Source organism: Haemaphysalis longicornis, unplaced genomic scaffold (genome assembly GCF_048455015.1).
Source record: "Haemaphysalis longicornis isolate Haplotype H1 unplaced genomic scaffold, Haemaphysalis longicornis Haplotype H1 scaffold_5, whole genome shotgun sequence".
Lineage (NCBI taxonomy): Eukaryota > Metazoa > Arthropoda > Arachnida > Ixodida > Ixodidae > Haemaphysalis > Haemaphysalis longicornis.
The window spans coordinates 64,750,818-64,768,936 of record NW_027526385.1 but is presented as its reverse complement, the minus strand read 5'-3'; the positions used below and the strand labels follow the sequence as shown (position 1 = coordinate 64,768,936).

General features: G+C 47.2%; 1 protein-coding gene across 1 annotated transcript in view; it reads right to left on the bottom strand.

Moving 5' to 3' along the window:
• Positions 1-246: 246 nt before the first annotated feature.
• The window catches only part of LOC144139717 (cytochrome P450 3A43-like), a 55,312-nt gene continuing 37,439 nt past the window's right edge, over positions 247-18,119 (bottom strand). Inside the window, exons 8-12 of the mRNA XM_077672000.1 lie at positions 13,738-13,846; positions 12,710-12,801; positions 7,352-7,492; positions 3,874-4,036; positions 247-336 (exon numbers count right to left, since the gene is read on the bottom strand). Coding sequence (XP_077528126.1) covers positions 247-336; positions 3,874-4,036; positions 7,352-7,492; positions 12,710-12,801; positions 13,738-13,846 — 595 coding nt within the window. The remainder of the gene's footprint in view (positions 337-3,873; positions 4,037-7,351; positions 7,493-12,709; positions 12,802-13,737; positions 13,847-18,119) is intronic.

Sequence of the window (18,119 nt, the reverse complement as noted above, 5' to 3'; positions counted from 1 at the left end):
TTTCACCCAAAAAATAAAAATAAATGTTTATTGTGTAAGACAAGAGAATAAAGGAGCAGCGGATAATCTTCAGGGCTCTAGCCTCGACCATCCAAAGTGCGTGGCGTCCCTAGTTGGTGATGCCAAAGTATCAGCTGCTTGTCTGGCTTGCAACACAAGGTCACGTTGATTCTCCAGGACCCCGCTGCACAGGAGGACCTCCGATAACTCAGTTGACTTCTTTTTGCACCCCCCCCCAAAATAAAATTATTTTTCTTCGATGAGAGGGCAAATTTTGATCCAAACTTTGTCTTTTGGCATCGTCAGCAGGGCGTACGTTTGAAGCTCCAAGTCAGGCTGTAAGGAAACAATGTGGAAGATACCATCTGTTGACTGGACTTGTTGTATACGGAAAATTATTCACAGTTGAAATATCAGTTACTTCACAGCAACAATGGGAGAACCACAGTTTCGTCCGAAGACTCGTTTCCATGGGAAGGGGAAAACTGTTGTGAACTGTAAATAACAGCCGGTTATTGTGATCACGCCGTCTTGTTTATAAGCGTGCTAGCTTCATAATAACCAATACAAGCAATGAAATTTGTGAACGTGCTGAATGAAAAAAAGGAACGTTATGTTCCTTCTGTTGTTACCTCCTGAGGACAACAATACAGGTGCCCCAAAATGTAAACGGATCACGGGTAGGATAGTTTGAGGGGATTTCTTCGTCACCTCACTAACAAGCAACTTCTAAATGACTCTTCAAGGAAGTAATTCTATTGTAAAATCGAGCCGCACAGATTATATTTATGCTGGCAGCCTCATAGTATAGAAATTATTTTAATTTCACGAAGTCGGGCTCCGTTTACTTTTTGGGGCACCTGTACGAAGCAGAGTGCACTGACAACCCAACCTCTTATCATTTCACGTAAGAGTATCCACAAGCACACTAGAAATTTTATTTATTTTCCTTACAAGAGGGCGCCTTCGGGGTAAACAGGGGAGGCTAACTTGTATTTGCATGTTATATTTCGTCAAGTGTACCAGTAAAATAAATGTTCACGAAAATAGACCGTGAATCTGCTTTCCTCGCTCCAAATGTCGTCCAAAGACGATGGTCTCCTGCCGCTGCTGCCTCGTAACAGCCTCCCGTCTTTTGTCATCTCGCCCCTCACCTTCTCTCCCTCCTTTCTTTTCGGTCCAACAATTCTGGAGATTTCCTCAGATTTATTTTTGCTGCGTGCGCACTATGCTTGGCTCAGGTTTATTTTGAGTCGCCTTGTTTAAACCCCTTATTTCTGAGTCCCACCTCCACTCGAGCCTCCGCTCGAGGAAGCGGAGGCTCGAAACCGAAAGCGAGTTTCGGTTTCATCAACTAACCTCCACGCGAGTGTCTACTCCAACGGAGTAGCCGCTCGGCGATTTGGAGGAGCCACTCCAAGGTGTCGTCTGTGCTACCTTGAAAAAGCCCTCCGGTACTATTTTCAAGATGGCCGCCAGCGCTCCTCTCGGAGTGAGCCGGCTCTGCTCGCTCGCCTCTTTAGCAGAGTTCGCGGAGCATGTATTCCGCATTGATGAGGCATTTAATGAAGGTTTAGGGGATTTCTGCGCCATGAATTTGCCATGTCAGCGCATAAGGTACCGGCTGAATACACTCGAGTATTATAGCGAGGGCGACTTCGCGTCGTGGTGCCGCTTTACCCAATCGATCAGTGCTGGAGCTGCCGAGGTGACTACCCTTCAAGCCAAACGCCAGCAACCACGGCCACCCACTGCTCCCTGCGTTACTCCTGCTGGTTATGTTGCGATGTTTTGGCGCCGGGACATTTCAGGTTGTGATGGGTGCCTTCGTCAACGTGTCGCCGCCGACAAGGCGTGTCGTCAGGCGTTGGTTGGAGGTCGTAAATCGAAGCGTCTTGATGTTTTCTGCGACGGCGTATGAGCTCGGAGATATCTGTGCGGGATTGCCTTTATCCTCGTAATAACAAGGTTGTTGCTTTCATGTACCACCAGTCATCACCTTGTAATGAAGCTGTCCCACTAACCTATGACACGGCTTCCGTAATCTGCTTACTGGGCGTATGAAGCAGGCGATCGCCGTAGCAAAGCGAGCGAGCGTCTCGTCTGCTCCAAAGCGCAGTTTTCTTTTTTCTTTTTTCTTCGCGTCGCCCGCGCTGCGAGGCTCCGCCCCCTCCAAGTGCCCGTCGCTTCGTGCTCGTCTGCTACGGCGACTTTCGTGCAACAAACATTTCTAGCGGGTTTACCATGGTGCCATCCAAATTACTAAGCAATCCTTTGTAATCTGAACATTATGTGGGCTTTTAGCTGATGATAGTGGCGTGAACAGCAATAAACTAATAATTAAGCGCTCACTGTGTCGGCAATTCAGGTCAAAAATATAGGCTCGTCACGCATGAAAACAAAACCGCCGCAACCAGCCCTTCCGCTGACATCGTTATCTTGGCTGTCATCTGGAGTGGGCGCGCTGAAACTAACAGTGATCGATAAGATCAGAAATAACGGGAAACACGACAAGATACGGGGAGCAGCGTACACAAAAATAAAACAGATTCATCGTCTGCTACCGAAGTATGTGGCAGTGTGACCCGACAAAAAACAGCTATCTCTTGTTGTGTCCACCTGGCTCATGTAATTTTTGTGCCGCGCTCCATCACAGAAAGTAATATTTCTTAAAATACCGATATAGTTATTTAACAGAAAATAAAAACGTTATTGTTGTTTTGTGGCGTACTTTCGTGTTTTGAACAGAAATTTGCAATAGCCTCGCGTCCAGATGCCTTTCGCCCCCCCTCCGAAACTGCGATCTCGAGGGTCGCTCGAAAATGAGGATTTCCTCCGACGATCGGCCTCACCACGTTTATGAAATACGTTGAGACCTCGAGTGGAGTTATTGCCGTATCCTCCACTCGACCGAGTGGAGGAAACACATGCAGTGGAGGATGGATTCAGAATACGGGGGTTAGTGTTTGAGGTTATCTAGCCTGTCTGGGGCACCATTTTGAATACGTCATTTCTTTTTAGTGAAAGCGAAACCTTCCGTGGTGGGACCAATGGTCACCTGTAAAAAGTAATGCATTTCCCCATAGACCAGTTGGTAGACCAAGAAGCTCTGATAAGATCTCTGGACAGACGGCGCGTGCGTAAAACCAGGCTTAGACCTTCTCTAGACGTTGGACCTTCCCTTGCTATTGACAAATTCTTAATTCGGTAAAATGTAACTGAATATTGTATATGCATGTATATACAGGTTTTTTTGTTCATTTATGTACCCGTTTTTGGCTTCGTAGTTAAGCAATGCTATGTTGTTTCGTTTTAGCGTAGGATGAGGTAATAATGGGTGGCTGAGAGTTTTTTTATTTTTTCATATGATGATGTATTGTGTGCTGCTGCTCCCAGAGGTGCAAATCACTTTGGTAGGAAGGCCATCGTCAGGCTCTTGCCTTTCGCCGTCCAGCTTAGGTTTGAATGTATATCACCCCTCGGAGAAAGAAATACAAAATACTAAAACTCTGTCCCTGAAGGACGCACAGTGTAGACAAGCGACATTAAAAGGAAAGGAATTCTTAAACAATTCTCTCAGTTTCTGCACATTTTTTCAGGCACAATTATTCTGTGGAAAAATTGCTGCCTGAAGTTGCTGAAACGTTTGGTATTTCCATGGAGTCACGTTAATCGCGGACTTTAAAGATTCTAAGCACAACTTTAGGGATATTAAAAAGGCCGAGACAGTCTACAGTATTAAGAATAATAGATGTAAAATTATCGCGTTCGAAAATCGCAAGAAATAAATTGTAAAAAATATGAAGGCAACTAGTCACTGCCACTCTACTTTTAACCGTTTTTATGCATATTTAGTGCAAAAAAAAGTGGTACCTTTTGGCTGGGACCCAACGTGATGCGGAAGTGCCGTAGCACTTGCGTCGTGACTGAGGCCAACTCCAAAAGGGCCAATCGGTAGCCGATGCACATACGAGGACCGAGGCCGAAAGGCTGGTAGGCGATCGGATTGATGAGATGCTTGTTCTCGGGGCTGAACCTGCAGTTTCCAGTAAAATTTCGGGTGATTGTTCTTTTAACGTGCCGCAAAATTGTGGTTAATAAATGTCAATATATTTTAGAGCAACGGGCTATTGGTCACCGCAGATTCAGTGTTTGTTTGAAGTACAATCGCCAGTGTTCTCATTTTGTGGGGAAGGGATATGATAAGATCGATACTATTTCTAATGAATTGTTTAAACTGTCTACCCTCTGTGGTCGGCGGTGCTTTACTGTGGAAGAACCTCACAACATACCGGAAGCGTCAGTCAGGTAATGTACACAAAGAATGTAATTACTACTGATTTTCGCCTTTAGGTTTGACGACATCGTCTGGAAAACACACCTACATTAACGCATAGTTCTAGTGAACCTGCCACATCCTGCCCACACTGTGCAATGGAAAGCGTAAATTCACATAGCATATCATTGCGCCAAAGAAGGAGCCTAATGAAATCCTTGCCGCATCGTTTAAAGGCAATTTCATAGGATAGCAGCTTTTTACATAAACTGTATTTCCGCTACCGTACTTCCGCGTTGTGTGAACCGCCCTTGCGTCTCCTGGTTTCGAGTGCCATACGGGGTGCATTATTCCTTGCACCATATCAATTTTGTAACAACAGAGTACCATGCAATGACCCTACGTAATCCAAGCGTACAATGAGCAATAAATTAGAAATATTGGCATGCAGCTCCGTGCGCCGAATAATTTCCAGTCAATTATGCCGATATTTTTGTGACGAAGTTTACTCCATTGGGGTGCTCCACTTCCACCGTCCACGATATGTTTCTCAGCTGCGCGTCCTATTAAGGCTTAATCTCCTACAGATGACTTTTAAATGCAGAGCATTTCAGTAACTCACGATGTCACCCGCGTTGACGTCCGTAGTCCGCATCGCTCCCCCTACACTATATAAAAAAATAATACTTACCGGCGCCAGGTTTCGATCCCCCGACTCTGCGGGCGGAACGCAAGGTACATGGTGCTCTACCCACTGCGCCACAACGCCGACACAGAATGGAAGGTTACGGACGCGCCTGATATCCTTGACTCATTCAACCGTCGGCCACAGGTGCGCCCTCTCCCCCGCGTCCTCCTCCCCTTCTCTCCGCTCGCAACACCCTCTCTCGCCGCGTTCGGTTCGGGCGCACAACAGGTGGGGACGTGCGCAACACCCTCTCTCGCCGCGTTGGGTTCGCGCTGAGCAACAGTCGGTTCGCGCGCAAGAACAGGTGGGTGCGCTCGCATCGCGCTCTCTCACCGCGGTCGGTTCGTGCTTAAACCACATATGTCGTTCGCGCGCGCTCCGGTCGCTAACATCTGTGCCGTGATCGTGACGTCAACATCACGCGTTCGTGTGGTTGCGCGATTTCTCTCGCGAGGGGCATTGGATTGGATTCGATTAGATTGGCTTGGATTGGCTTGGCTTGGCTTGGATTGGTTTGGATTTGGATTGGATTGGATTAAAGTGGATTGTGTTGGATTGTGTTGCGTCATAGCCGCGCCACGTTGCGTCATAGCCGCTCCACGTTGCGTCATAGCCGCTCCACGTTGCGTCATAGCCGCGGCAGGGGGTTCACGGCACGTTTCACCACCGACTTCATCGACAATGTCTACGCTGGAAGACAACAATTACAACAACAACAACCAATACGTAATCCATACGACTTGCAGGCGCGCCCCCCGCGGAAATGCTCTGCATTTGATCGTGCCCCTCGCGAGGGGGATGTTTACTTTTTTCTAGCCGTAGTTCCGAAGCCTCATTCCTTTGATCCTACGTGGCCAAGTTTGTTCCTCGGTAATTTAAGCTTACCACATTCTTTTGCATGTTATCCAGAAGGGGAGAGAAAGAATTTCTCATTGCCCATGATAGCGCTCACTCACACCCGTGACCTTCAAATCGACACATGCGCATTTGTTATGCAGGTGAATGACACCCTCCCACTGCTTAAATGGGGGGCGCGTGGGAGCCCCGCGCAGAGGTTACCTGTTCTTTATGCCTGCCTCTATCGCCTCGAGTGTTTGAAGCCTAAACGTTGCGGGGCTCAGAGAGGGCAACTGAAGGAAAACATTCATGAGAGTCAGTACATGGTCCCTTCAGGGACTCACAAAACTCTGAATGGTATGTAAAACACGCACAATGAATATTCAACTTGTATCAAGAGGAACGCATTGTATTACTTGCGTCCTTTATGGTAACAATATTCGTGAAAAAATTCTAACACGTAGAAAAGGCAATGAGCAAACCAGAGTGCATATCGCAGATTCTCCGAAGGGAGGGTCTGTAAAAATACCCGAATTTATTAATTTTTTTCTAATTCCTAATCACCACTTGAAACTATAAAAAATGCAAGTCTCTGGCTGGAACATTAGGGTGACTGAAACGAGAAAATGTATATTCATTTATTGGTGATAACTGGAAGGATTCATTACGCGCCCCCTCTACAGAGGCCACGCGTTACCAATGGGGGATATAGTTATGGCAGATTACCGCAGGAACAAGAAAATAGGGAGAAAGTAACATGGAGCAATTGAAACTTCTTTTTTATCATTCTCTGCTAGAAAACATCTATATAAAACAAAGATAATTAGTGTGGTTCACGTTAAATTTGTGCAGAACTTTGTCCTGCGCCACACGTCAGGTCAGAGGGAGATATTTTATTTTAAGGGCACTGAAAAAGCCAAATCTAGTTAAAACTTGACCAGGAGGAGGAATAGAGAATGGTCGCGGGAGCACCAAATAAAATTATATTTGGAAGGTTTTCTTTCCTATCCTTGAATCTTCATCTCTATCTTCTTCATGAGGGATATGCCTTTGCTATCATAGAAGTTCCGTCTATCTCTTTTCTCCCCAACGGCGCTTGTCTGCAATTTTAGTTTCATAGCAATACCTGTTACTCGGTTCTTTTTTAGCAACATATCAGCAGCACGACACCGGCTTCTAGAAAGTATCGATTAAGTCTGTTCCCAACGAAGCAGCGGGTTAAAGCATAGAAGGCTCACACCATGTTTATTAAAGCTTAAATTAGGGCTTTACGCGCAGGCGTTATGGCAAGCCTACGATGGAAAGAACTCACCTGAGGTAGAGGATAAACCTAATCTCTGGTCTTGTTTAAAGCCTTTTGAATCTCCGACACATCGCCTTCATCTCTTAATCTCAACAAGAAAAGCTCTTGAAGTGACCCACAAGCGAGTAAAACCTGTTGCCCACCAGCACGATTTACTCACCCCTGAGCCATCGTCCCGCGAGAAACGATAAGCTAACGTGTGCTCAGTCTATCGATAAAATCAAAACAAAGCACCTGGAGAACTTGCCTGTCAGGGTCGAACTTTTCTGGATCCACCCACAAAAGCGGATCGTGATGCAGCTGATACACGGGGATCATTACCGAGATACCTTTCTTAATGATGTAGCGACCACAAATGTAGTCCTTTTCAGCACACCGCGTCGTAAATCTGACGGGAGGAAAAAACAGTTAAGGAGTTATGCCCAGAAAAGGAAGCTCAGCACTTAGCTTAATAAATTTTGTAACAGCTAGAACCCCCCATTTTTCATGCGGGAAATTCCTCAGACGAGGTAAATTAAGACACTTCACGCTTCGTACAACCTTGAGGTATTATTTCGAACATTTTGAACAACCGCACCCACCCGTGTAAGCTCCACTCCTAAATCCCCTGCAAATATCAAATTTCTGCGCCTTTCCGGGAAAGCGCTTTCCTCCTCTTCCTCTTCATTCCGCGACCCGAGATCAACCGCACCTAGGCAACGCTGGCGTGCCATGGCCAGTCTATAATCCTATCCAATCCAATCCTGGTTAGCAGCCCTATAGCCCGCGAAACATTGTGAGGAAGGGCGAACACTAAAAGAAAACTTGCGGCATGTGCCCGATTTTGTTTCCAAGGGGTGGGGCACTGTACCCAAGAATACTGGGGCACGGTACTTCAGGGACTTCGGCACAAGCATCACACTGGATGGCTCGGAGGAAGGCTACCTACACGGTGCGCTGAAGATGTTGGATCTGTGGTGCCAGTAGACAGGGGAGCACTTCTAGCGGAATACTGGGAATTTTTTTTTTCTCTTGGGGGGGGGGGGGGGACTGATTTGGCGGAGCCTATTTATTTGATTTGAAAGCGATGGCTAACATTCTTTGACAAAATTTTAAGTCTATATGTATTCCGTTTTTTTTTCGGTTGAAAGATTCTTGTCCCCGCCATCTTGAATTTTGGTGCCGTTCCCGGATAGCGCCCCTCCCCACTTTGCAGATGATCTCGACTTGCCTACAGAGGGGCGCTTCGTCGGAATTTTACGGTAGTTTCGGATGAGTGACGGAAATATTATTACTGTTACTTGGCGTGGTTATGTTGTTGGAGAAATTGACATTTGGTATGAGGTGGACAATCTACGCGGCTCATTGCGATCATCATCTTCCCCGGTCATTACCATCACCGCTCTCCCTCACGCACTCAGCCTTGTTCGTATTGCCCGGTGCCTGTATCCCGCTGTACGAAACTTGCAAATCTGTTATCTTCCCCGCAACATTTTTGTTGATATTCGGAGTACACCCCCGTCCTGCCCACAGCTTCGCGCCTTATCTGTATAGGTGGAACCATCGTAGGGTGTGAACCATGTCGGGCAGCCCCAGCCCCACCGCTACCTAGGCTCGACAACGCCCCCACCACGTATCCCCAGCCCGTGACGAGATCAACAGCCGCCAAGACCTCACGACATGTCACCAGCAAATGACGCCGTGTTGCCAGTCCTGTGGTCCGACCTGGTTACAAGCCCTCACCAGTTCGTCGTTGCTTTGCGGACGTCGCTACTGCGGGCCAGTGTTCACCCAACCGGTCACTTACATCCATGGTTACAAGAGCTTCTTTACTGTATATTCTAATCACATCGTTCGTCTTTACCGAGCTCATCAAGCTACCGCGGCCTTGACCGGAACGGTCACCTTCGAGGAGGTCTTACGTTACGTCATCAACGACGAGCAGGACGGCAGCGGCGTGTAGTCGCTGATGACGAGCATCCGCGAGGACGGCGAAGCGGGGTTGGGCGCCTTGCCTGGCTTTGTGTCACCCATGGCCATTTTGTACATAAATAGTGTATAAATAGTTCGGTCATCATTATTAACCAAGGCTCGCCTTATCACTTCTGCAACCACATAACAATATCAAAGAACTTCAATTTTTAGATGTTTTAAAGGGACTCTGCAGCACCTTCGATAAACGCTTTCACTCTTTTCTTTGCGTATGGAAGCATGCTCAAAGCTATGGGTATCACGAGCAAAGAGCGGCACCTTTTCATTTGCTCGTCGCAGCAGAGCTATTGGCCTTTCGTGTATGCGTTGCTTTGTGGCTTTTTTTTCTAAACGGGCCATCGAACGCGTGCATTTATGCAACAGAAAGGAAGCAGCTAATAGCAGCTACGTTGCTGTAATAACAAAAGTGTAGCGTTTGGCATAAATAAGTAAATGTTTGAGTTATAAAACAGCGCTGGAAACAGGAGTACAGAAAGGGCACACAGACAGGGTGCTAACGACTGAGTTTATTGTCACTGAACGGGCAATAAATACGAAATAAGAAAGACACATGAAGAAATAAATAACAACTAAAGCATACAAAAAACAATCACTTTAAAAAAGTACAGTAATCTTCATTTCTAACACAATCGCAGAAACTAGCACGCCATGTACCAAAGCCCTACTTATCTACAGTAACACCAAGAAAGTGAATTTCTTTCCCCGTGAGAGCAACAGAAAGAGCACTGACGCAGTCATGTTTCCGGGTGTGCATTTGCCAGGCTTCTCTAATGTATCGTCGCATCCGGTCCCGGTATCGCGCCGGCACATCGCTTTTCTCAAACAGAGGCGAACAGCCGGGGCAATTGGCAACGTGTACAGCGAGTGTACTACCTGTGGCGTTTCTTACGTGGTACGCGTACTCACGAAGACAATCGTTGAGGCATCGCCCCGTTTGTCCCACGTATATGACCGCTTACAAGACAGTGGTATCTCGAAGATAACCTCCCCGTGGCATTGGACGTAGGGCTTCGCATGTTTCTTCGCGCATTTTTTCGTCGCTGGTCTCTCACTGTTTACTTTGCGGCAAAGTCTACTTAATTTGTCAGGAGCGACCTACTGAGTGACCTTGTGCTCGCCCGCCATAGCAGGGTTTTTGATGCGGCTATGAAGGACAGCGCGGTGCTAAAAGTGTTTTGCTTCGTCGACGACTTCCTCGTCCTGTACAAGGTGTCTGCGAAAGAACAGGCGAGCGATGTTGATGGCATTATGAGATTGTTTTCCCAGAACTTTAGCCACTTCGAGCTAACACAGGAGGTACCCATTGAAAACGAACTATAGTTTTTAGATACGAGGTTGCTCCTGAATGCCAAGCACCTGTGTTCGAGCTATGCACAACGAGGTCACAAGGGTTTGATGCCATTCACGTCTGCGCACTCGAAGCTTGTAAAGCGAGGCGTTGCTACTTCAGCATTACACAACTGGTTGTAAAGATCCTGTCATTATCGAATCCAGAGCAGCCTGGACGGCTAAACAAGCCGTCTGCGGAGGGGTGGCGTTCCTCATTCGCTGCTTTGCGGCATGGGCTACAAAATCTTGAAAGGACTCAGAAATCCATCCAAGGAACAGGAGCCTACATCCAGATAGAGAAAGAAGATAGCCGTGATCCGTTACATCCACGGGGTGAGCCACAGGCTTAAGAAAATAGTAGGGCGGTCGGGTGTTGACCTCGTGTTTTTTACTCCGGACAGATTAAGTAGCCTTTGCCGCAAAGTAAACAGTGAGAGACCAGCGACGAAAAAATGCGCGAAGAAACATGCGAAGCCCTACGTCCAATGCCAGGGGGAGGTTATCTACGAGATACCATTGTCTTGTGAGCGGTCATACGTGGGACAAACGGGGCGATGTCTCAACGATCGTCTTCGGGAGTACGCGTGCTACGTAAGAAACGCCACAGGTAGCACACTCGCTGTACACGTTGCCAATAGCCCAGGCTGTTTGCCTCTGTTTGAGAAAAGCCACGTGCCTGCGCGATACCGGGACCGCATGCGATGAGAGATTAGAGAAGCCTGGGAAATGCATACCCGGAAACATGATTGCGTCAGCGCTCCTTCTGTTGCTCTCACGGGGAAGGAAGTTCACTTTCATAGTGATACTGTAGATAAGTAGGGCTTTGGTACAAGGCGTGCTAGTTTCTGCGATTGCGTTAGTAATGAAGATTACTGTACTTTTTGGAACTGATTGTTTTTTTCTATTCTTTAGTTGTTATTTCTTTCTTCAAGTGTCCCTTTCTTTTCGTATTTATTGCCCCTTCAGTGACAATCCATTCAGTTGTTAGGCAGCGCCCTGCCTGTGTGCCCTTTCTGTAGTCCTGTTTCCAGCGCTGTTTTATAACTCAGTTATGTACCAACTGGCCCGCCTTCAATCTGTGTTGAAGTAAATGTTGGCTGAGGCACTTTGCGGTCACCCGCTTTAAGTACTGGATGTGTCTGTTGACTACGTTCTCAAAGCATTTAAGATTTTAAAAAGTTGAAAAAAGTGTTGCAGGGTCCAATTAATCTCCAAGTCCTCATCGACGACTGTAACACAACTTCTACAGATGACGCTGTGCTAAGGACGAGACGCTGCACCTAGCAGTTGAATAGAAGTCATCGCTGTTCTATTAGTCGTGGCCGTTGATGTTTCTACCCTGCTCATACTAGAACGAAATGTATTTAAAGCGATGCCTTAGTATTCTGACTGGAGCATCTGGCTCGCGAATCCGCCTGGCGGGAAAGACAACTTTGTATAACAACGGTGATGATCGGATTGGAAGTGTTGCAAAATCAAAACACTTCCCTACAAGCTTGACGTCAGCTGCGTTGCAGTCCTTCCGCTAAAGGCTGATTTGCAGCACAGGGAGGAGGTCACGCAGGAGTGCGACAGCGCGACGTAAATACTCCCAACGTCATGCCGTGAAGTGAACCTCGACAGCCGTTACCCACAGGCCGACATAGGATGTGAATGGCATTGCCCTGCGTTAAGCCCAAAGGTAAACCTAACGTAACATCTTGGGGTGGAACCCGCCGCGGTGGCTCAGTGTCTAAGGCGTTGCGCTGCTGAGCACGAGGTCGCGGGCTCGATTCCCGGCCGTGGCGGCCGCTTTTCTGATGGAGGCGAAAATCAAAAACGCCCGTGTGTACGAGATTTCGGCGCACGTTAAAGATCCCCAGGTGGTCAAAATTAATCCGTAGCCCTCCACTACGGCGCGCCTCATCGCCTGCGCTGCGTCGGCGCGTTAAACCCTACAATCAATCAATCAATCTTGGGGTGGAACACCTCACAACCAGCACCCACTCCAAAAAGTGCTCGGTGAATGTCAAGTAGCTGGTGTAGATTCGCGCCGTGCACCCCAAACCCAAACGTTAGTCCTAAGGAGTGCACACCCGACAGGAGTGGTGGCTTTTCTAGAAAACTATAGTGCGTACCTCCTAAGTAGCACATACTCGCAGTGTGGGATTGGCCTACCAAAGAATCCCTCGCGAGAAAGCTTCGCGTTCAACAATGGTCGTCGCTAGATGGGGTGGGGCATGATATTTAAAATAAATATATTTCTTGGGTACTTCCTAAACAGCATGTAGTGGGCGAAGGCTAGATATTGGCACTGAATACTTGCGTTATTGTAGGCGGATACAATCTTAGTGTTTCCGAAATAACTTGGTTTGTGTACGAAAGTTTTGTAAGCCCATCCACAGATACATGGTCTCCCTGGAACATAAGCAAATTTTTATAGAAACCCTACCGTTTTGTAAAAAAAGGAGGCGACAAAACTGCGTTCCAACCAAGCCTAAAGTCGTTTAGATGAGACTAACCATCGCAAAATCTTTATGTCGTGAACGTGTAGTAATGCCAACCGAACGATTGCAAGTGGCAAACTGATTGAAAGGTGTACTGGTGGACATTTCCTTCAGTCTTTCGTATCTCGCAGTAGAACCTAAATCAAGATAGCATACCAACTAGAGATTTGCTGCGGTATATCTAGGTACAGCCATTGAATAGAAAAGTAAGAGAAAATTGGGTGAACAACCTGTACCTTCAAACGAGACCTTTCCATTGAACTGGGAAATATTGCGTCCAAGAGATATCAGTATTGCCCTAGTGTTAGGAGTTGTACTGCTAATGACCGGATTTTTTGGCACGAAAGTTGCAGTACACTACATTTTAACAGTCCTTAATCGCATCACATGACCGTCATCCACCGCCGCGCAAAATATGCCTTTCTTATCGCTGCGCTTGCTCTGAGTTTGGCCCCTGCGGTACCACGTGACTAGGAAAACGGGAAAATCTACTCCGGCTGTGTCTTATCGCCCAGTGGCGGCTGGGCCATCTCTGTGTGTCATTTACTGCAACCGAATCAAGTGGGAAGGCGTGAGTTCACGGACTGCTATATCAAAACAGTGCGCTGAGGGACTTCGCACGAATGAATACTAGAGAAACAAACGCTCCACTTACACGAAAGCACCGCCTTGTGAGTTTGAAGGAAGGAATACTAGAGAAAAAAGCACTCCACTCACACGAAAGCACTGCTTTCGCGGCGTTTTTGTTATACTTAATTGTCGCCAAATGAATAGTATAAACGGTTATGTTCTCCACGTAAATTTTGTTTTCTATCTTGTGTATGTTAAGTATTATCTTGTGTCTCACCTCTAACTTATAAGCATCCAATGCCTCCTTTCTCATTTTTTCTTGAATAGAGGGGTGTTTGCCCATCAGGTAGAACCAGTACGTCAGGGCTAACCTCGTGGTGTCGTACCTGCATTGTTGAAAGGAAGGGGGGAGGAAAGAGGCCAGGCGTTGCAGTAATACTCTTTATCATACATAAGGTAAACAAATGTGTTTCCGCACTTTTATGATTTCGGGTTTCTATTTTTCTCTTCCTACCGCGATGGCGGTTCAATGGCAACACATTTGGTATTTTCTTTGTTCGTTTGTGAGTTTTTGTTTATTCGGCAACTAAGTATTACCAGAGTCCTTCAATGCTTTTCTGGTCACGAACTCGGGCCGAAGTTTCATTCAGGGACAAAAGCTGCCGCTAGGATCGCCCCTGTTAACGTGGAGGCTTCGCCGGCTGGCGACGACGCTTGCGGGCCGGCTGTTTCTCCGTCGGCACGCGCCTACTTTCATCTGCTCTTCATTTCCACCAGTAAAAATGCTAGCGAAGTTTTTGAGTCACTTTTTGAGTCAGTCAGTTGTTGTTTTTGAGTCATTTGTTGTCCCGTAGCTCAGCTGTGAAACTGAGGAAAGACCACGGGTGTTACTGAGGCGCATATGTTGCAGTGTTCGTTCATTCCGGCAAGCACCGCTACGTTCTCGCTGCGAAAAGGCGGACATATGGCGTTTTCAATTTTTGACTAGCCTTTGCAGCCGCCTGCATGATTTGAGTGAACTAGCGCCAGAATTAAATCTGTATTCAGCCCTGGGCGCAACATGCTGCGCTGAACAAATAGGTGTGCAAACTTACAGCACGTTTGGTTAGCGCTGTGTTTGCGCTATTTTATAGCGCGCTAATAATGTAAAACTATAATCGAGATTCGGAAAGTTAGCGTGGACAGCAGGGAAAAAAACGCTCACAAAATGGAAGCAGAATAATGGGCGCGCGGAGGGGCCAGGGTAGGAGTAAATGCTACAGTTTTGAGCTACTTTCTCGGCTGTTCTCATAGGCATAGGGTATCAACAGATAAAAACTCGCCCGCTCAGTGCCTGTCACACCCCTCCCACCCAAACGGCAAGTTAAAAAACATTGATTGATTGATTATGATGTTTAACGTGCCGACGCTACACAGGCAATGGGGCGCGAGCCGTAGTGTAGCGCTCCGGATTAATTTTGACCACTCAGGTATCTTTAACTTGCGCCGAAATCTCGAACACACAAGCGTTTTCTCTTTTCGCCTCCATTAGAAAAACGGCTGGGAACCCGCGTCCTTGGGCTTATGCACAACGCCTTAGCCCCTGGGTAAGCGCGGCGGGCAAGTAAAAAAAAATATACGCAGGCAAAGATAGCCATGCTCCGCTTTCCAAATTCAAAATATCTGGTTGAATAACCCAAATCACAGTAGCTGCAGTCCGATCTTTGTGCCGCGACGAAACGCGGCGATGAAACGCGACGACGTTTAGCAGACGGATTTTCTCGTTGTGAGCGCGATCGTGGCTTGGGCTTCGTAAGATACGCCGGCAGGTTTTCAAATATCCGGGGCAACGCGGAGCTTGAGCTTCTCGCTGCAGAAGCACAGGTTGTCCACTTATTTTGAACTCATCGGCTCGAATAATGTCCGTGGGGTCGAAATATTTCCCGAACACACGAACGGCCTTCCACTCGAAGCTGAAAGCGTCCGTCTCCTGTCGTGGAAACGCGCGCTTCCACCTGTCGGGTTGTTCGCGGTCGCTTGGGAGGCAGAACAACGAAGCCTTTTCCGTCGTATTCCGATAGCCAGAGCGGCAACCAGGTACACAGCACGTCAGAGGCATGGTAGTTCACATAGTTTGCCCATCGTGATGAGTTTAGAAAGCTATATCACACAACAAACACCTGCAAGCTCGCGCTCCAACGCACGGCAAATACGGCCGCCGCCGTCCAAGCCGCCTTCACCAGACTCGTAGCGCCACCGCGCGGGAGCGTTGGTCCCCATATGAAGCTCTCCCATAGCGTTACGGAGAAGTTTCGTGACCAGAAAAGCATTGAAGGACTCTGGTATTACTGTACAGGTTCTAAGCATTATAATAAACTACAGCTTGAAAAGAGGGAGACAAAATGAAGACAAGTAAACGGGATGGACGCTCACAACAAGCTTATTTATGTCTTAAACATCATGATATATAAATGCCAGCCCAACACAGTATCCCCTGCGATACCCCATCCTGGCGAAACATCAAGCACAAGCTCTGTTTCGGATTTTTTTCCTTGATGGTGCTCGCGCAGATGCCCCTGTGGTTGTGGTGTTTATATACAATGATTTTATCTAGCAATATACTAGAATGTAATGAGCTGTCGTCGCCTTTACATATCTTTTTTGTCCCTGTTCTTCAACGCTCTTTTTCCTTTTATGCCACAAAATATACCTCCCTGCAAATGATTCTGCAATGCCTTACACGACCGGTGCTCCATCGTACGTGGCGAAGAATGTGACAATAAGGAGCCCACTAGGCATGGGGAACATCGTCGCCGGTAGGAAGACGTCTGGCAAGGACAGGCACATAAACTACTGTGATCGATGGCAACATTAGCAGCACTGAGGTGATTTTGAGGATCTGAAAACTCTAAAGTTCTTTTTGCAGTCTCTTAGCGAAGAACCCCTATATTTATGGGTATGGTGCAAAAGTTTATGAACCGCAGAGGGATGGCGGAAGGGAACGCGGGTATGTTAAGGCCCCATTTTAGGCTTCACGTCAGGGTTTCAGTTCGTCGTTAATCGGTACCCGTAGATCGCCGTACAATCAGTGAGATGCTTGGAATCTTGTTAAGCCATCGTTAAGGCTTACTCAACTTTCAGCCTCAACAGAGGAAGTTGCGGTAACGTCTCGTTTTGAAATCTCACGACATCAACCGGTACCCGAGGAATAATACACGTCATGCACGTTTCTCGTCATGCGATGAATACCGCTCGACGCCGTAAGACATAAAAGCGTGATATCGGGCCTTCGCTCTGAAGCACATCCCAATGGTGCAAGCTGATTGTCTAGCAAAGCGTTTCATACCCACATGTAGCCGATACCCGAAGCGGTGTATTTCAAACGTTTAATGGCTCTATATGTGCCATATTTTGCACGGTATTTTTGCGCGACCGGCTGCTTTATTACTGGAGATTTTTGGTCTTCGTATTGTTAATACATGGTTCTTTCTGTCGTGCAATTGGAATCAGTGCGTACGCTTGTCACACAGTTTTAATTCAATTAGTATTACGTTGCCGATTGATTGTGGGATTCAGCGCGCCCGAAGCTGCACCAAGGCTATGAACTAACCCGCGTAGGGGTAAGCTCCGAAATAATTTTGACCGCCTGGAGACCCCTACCTGCACCGAAATCACAAAAGATGGGAGTTCTCGCTTTCCGCCTTCATCTAAAAATGCCAGCACCACGTTTAGGGTCAAACCCACGTTCTTGGGATAAACAACACAACACCTTAACCACTAAGACAGCACGGCGGATAACGTGGTATGAGACTGTATGTATCCGATTTTGTACAATATTCTCTGGTTCGCGGAGGCCACTTTTTCAAATGATGCGAAATGGCAGGCAAAGATAGAATCACCTTTAATTGGCCGGCGAGGTCAGCCAAGCCAAGCGCCCGACGTGCTACACCATATGGGTGTGCTACACCATATGACGTGCTACACCATATGAAGGCTATCGCAGCACACTTCTCAGCCGATATTTCACGGTCACGTGCTGTCAGAAAGGATGGCATTGAGTTAATGGCCCTTTGAAGCCTTGCGAGCAGAATCTGCCGGTTGCTTACTGAGCACTAAATACATATGTGTAAATAACAAAGTGACATGCAAGCTGATGGCGGCATACACTGCTTGATTCCAATTGGGCAAACACTGAAGAAAGTCTGGCTTAAAATTCCTCCTAGGGGAATTTTAGGCTTCACGCACAGTGTGAAGTGCAGTGTCACCATCTTTAGTGGGCATGTACAATGACCTGCCGGATAGATAATTGTAGAGCCATACATACATTCGGCCTCGAACTCCGATGGACTTCAAGGCTATCTAAATGACTTCATGCGACACAGATTCAAACGTTGCTTTACATCGACAAACGTCGCCATGGTGATGCGACACAAGGCTATGACTCACTTGACATGACTCACAAGGGCCAGGACATTATCAATGCTGCTCCTGTCTTTTCGGAAACCAGATATCTCCAGAGGATTTAGGTGTCTGTTCGTCAAGCCGCAATTTAAGCGTAGGTGCACCATTTTCTTCATGAGCTTACCTACACAACTCAGTAGAGTGATGTGTCGGTAAGTGTTTATGTGCTTGTGTACCTTTCCGGGTTTCAGAAGAGGTACTGCGATACCCAATTTCTCA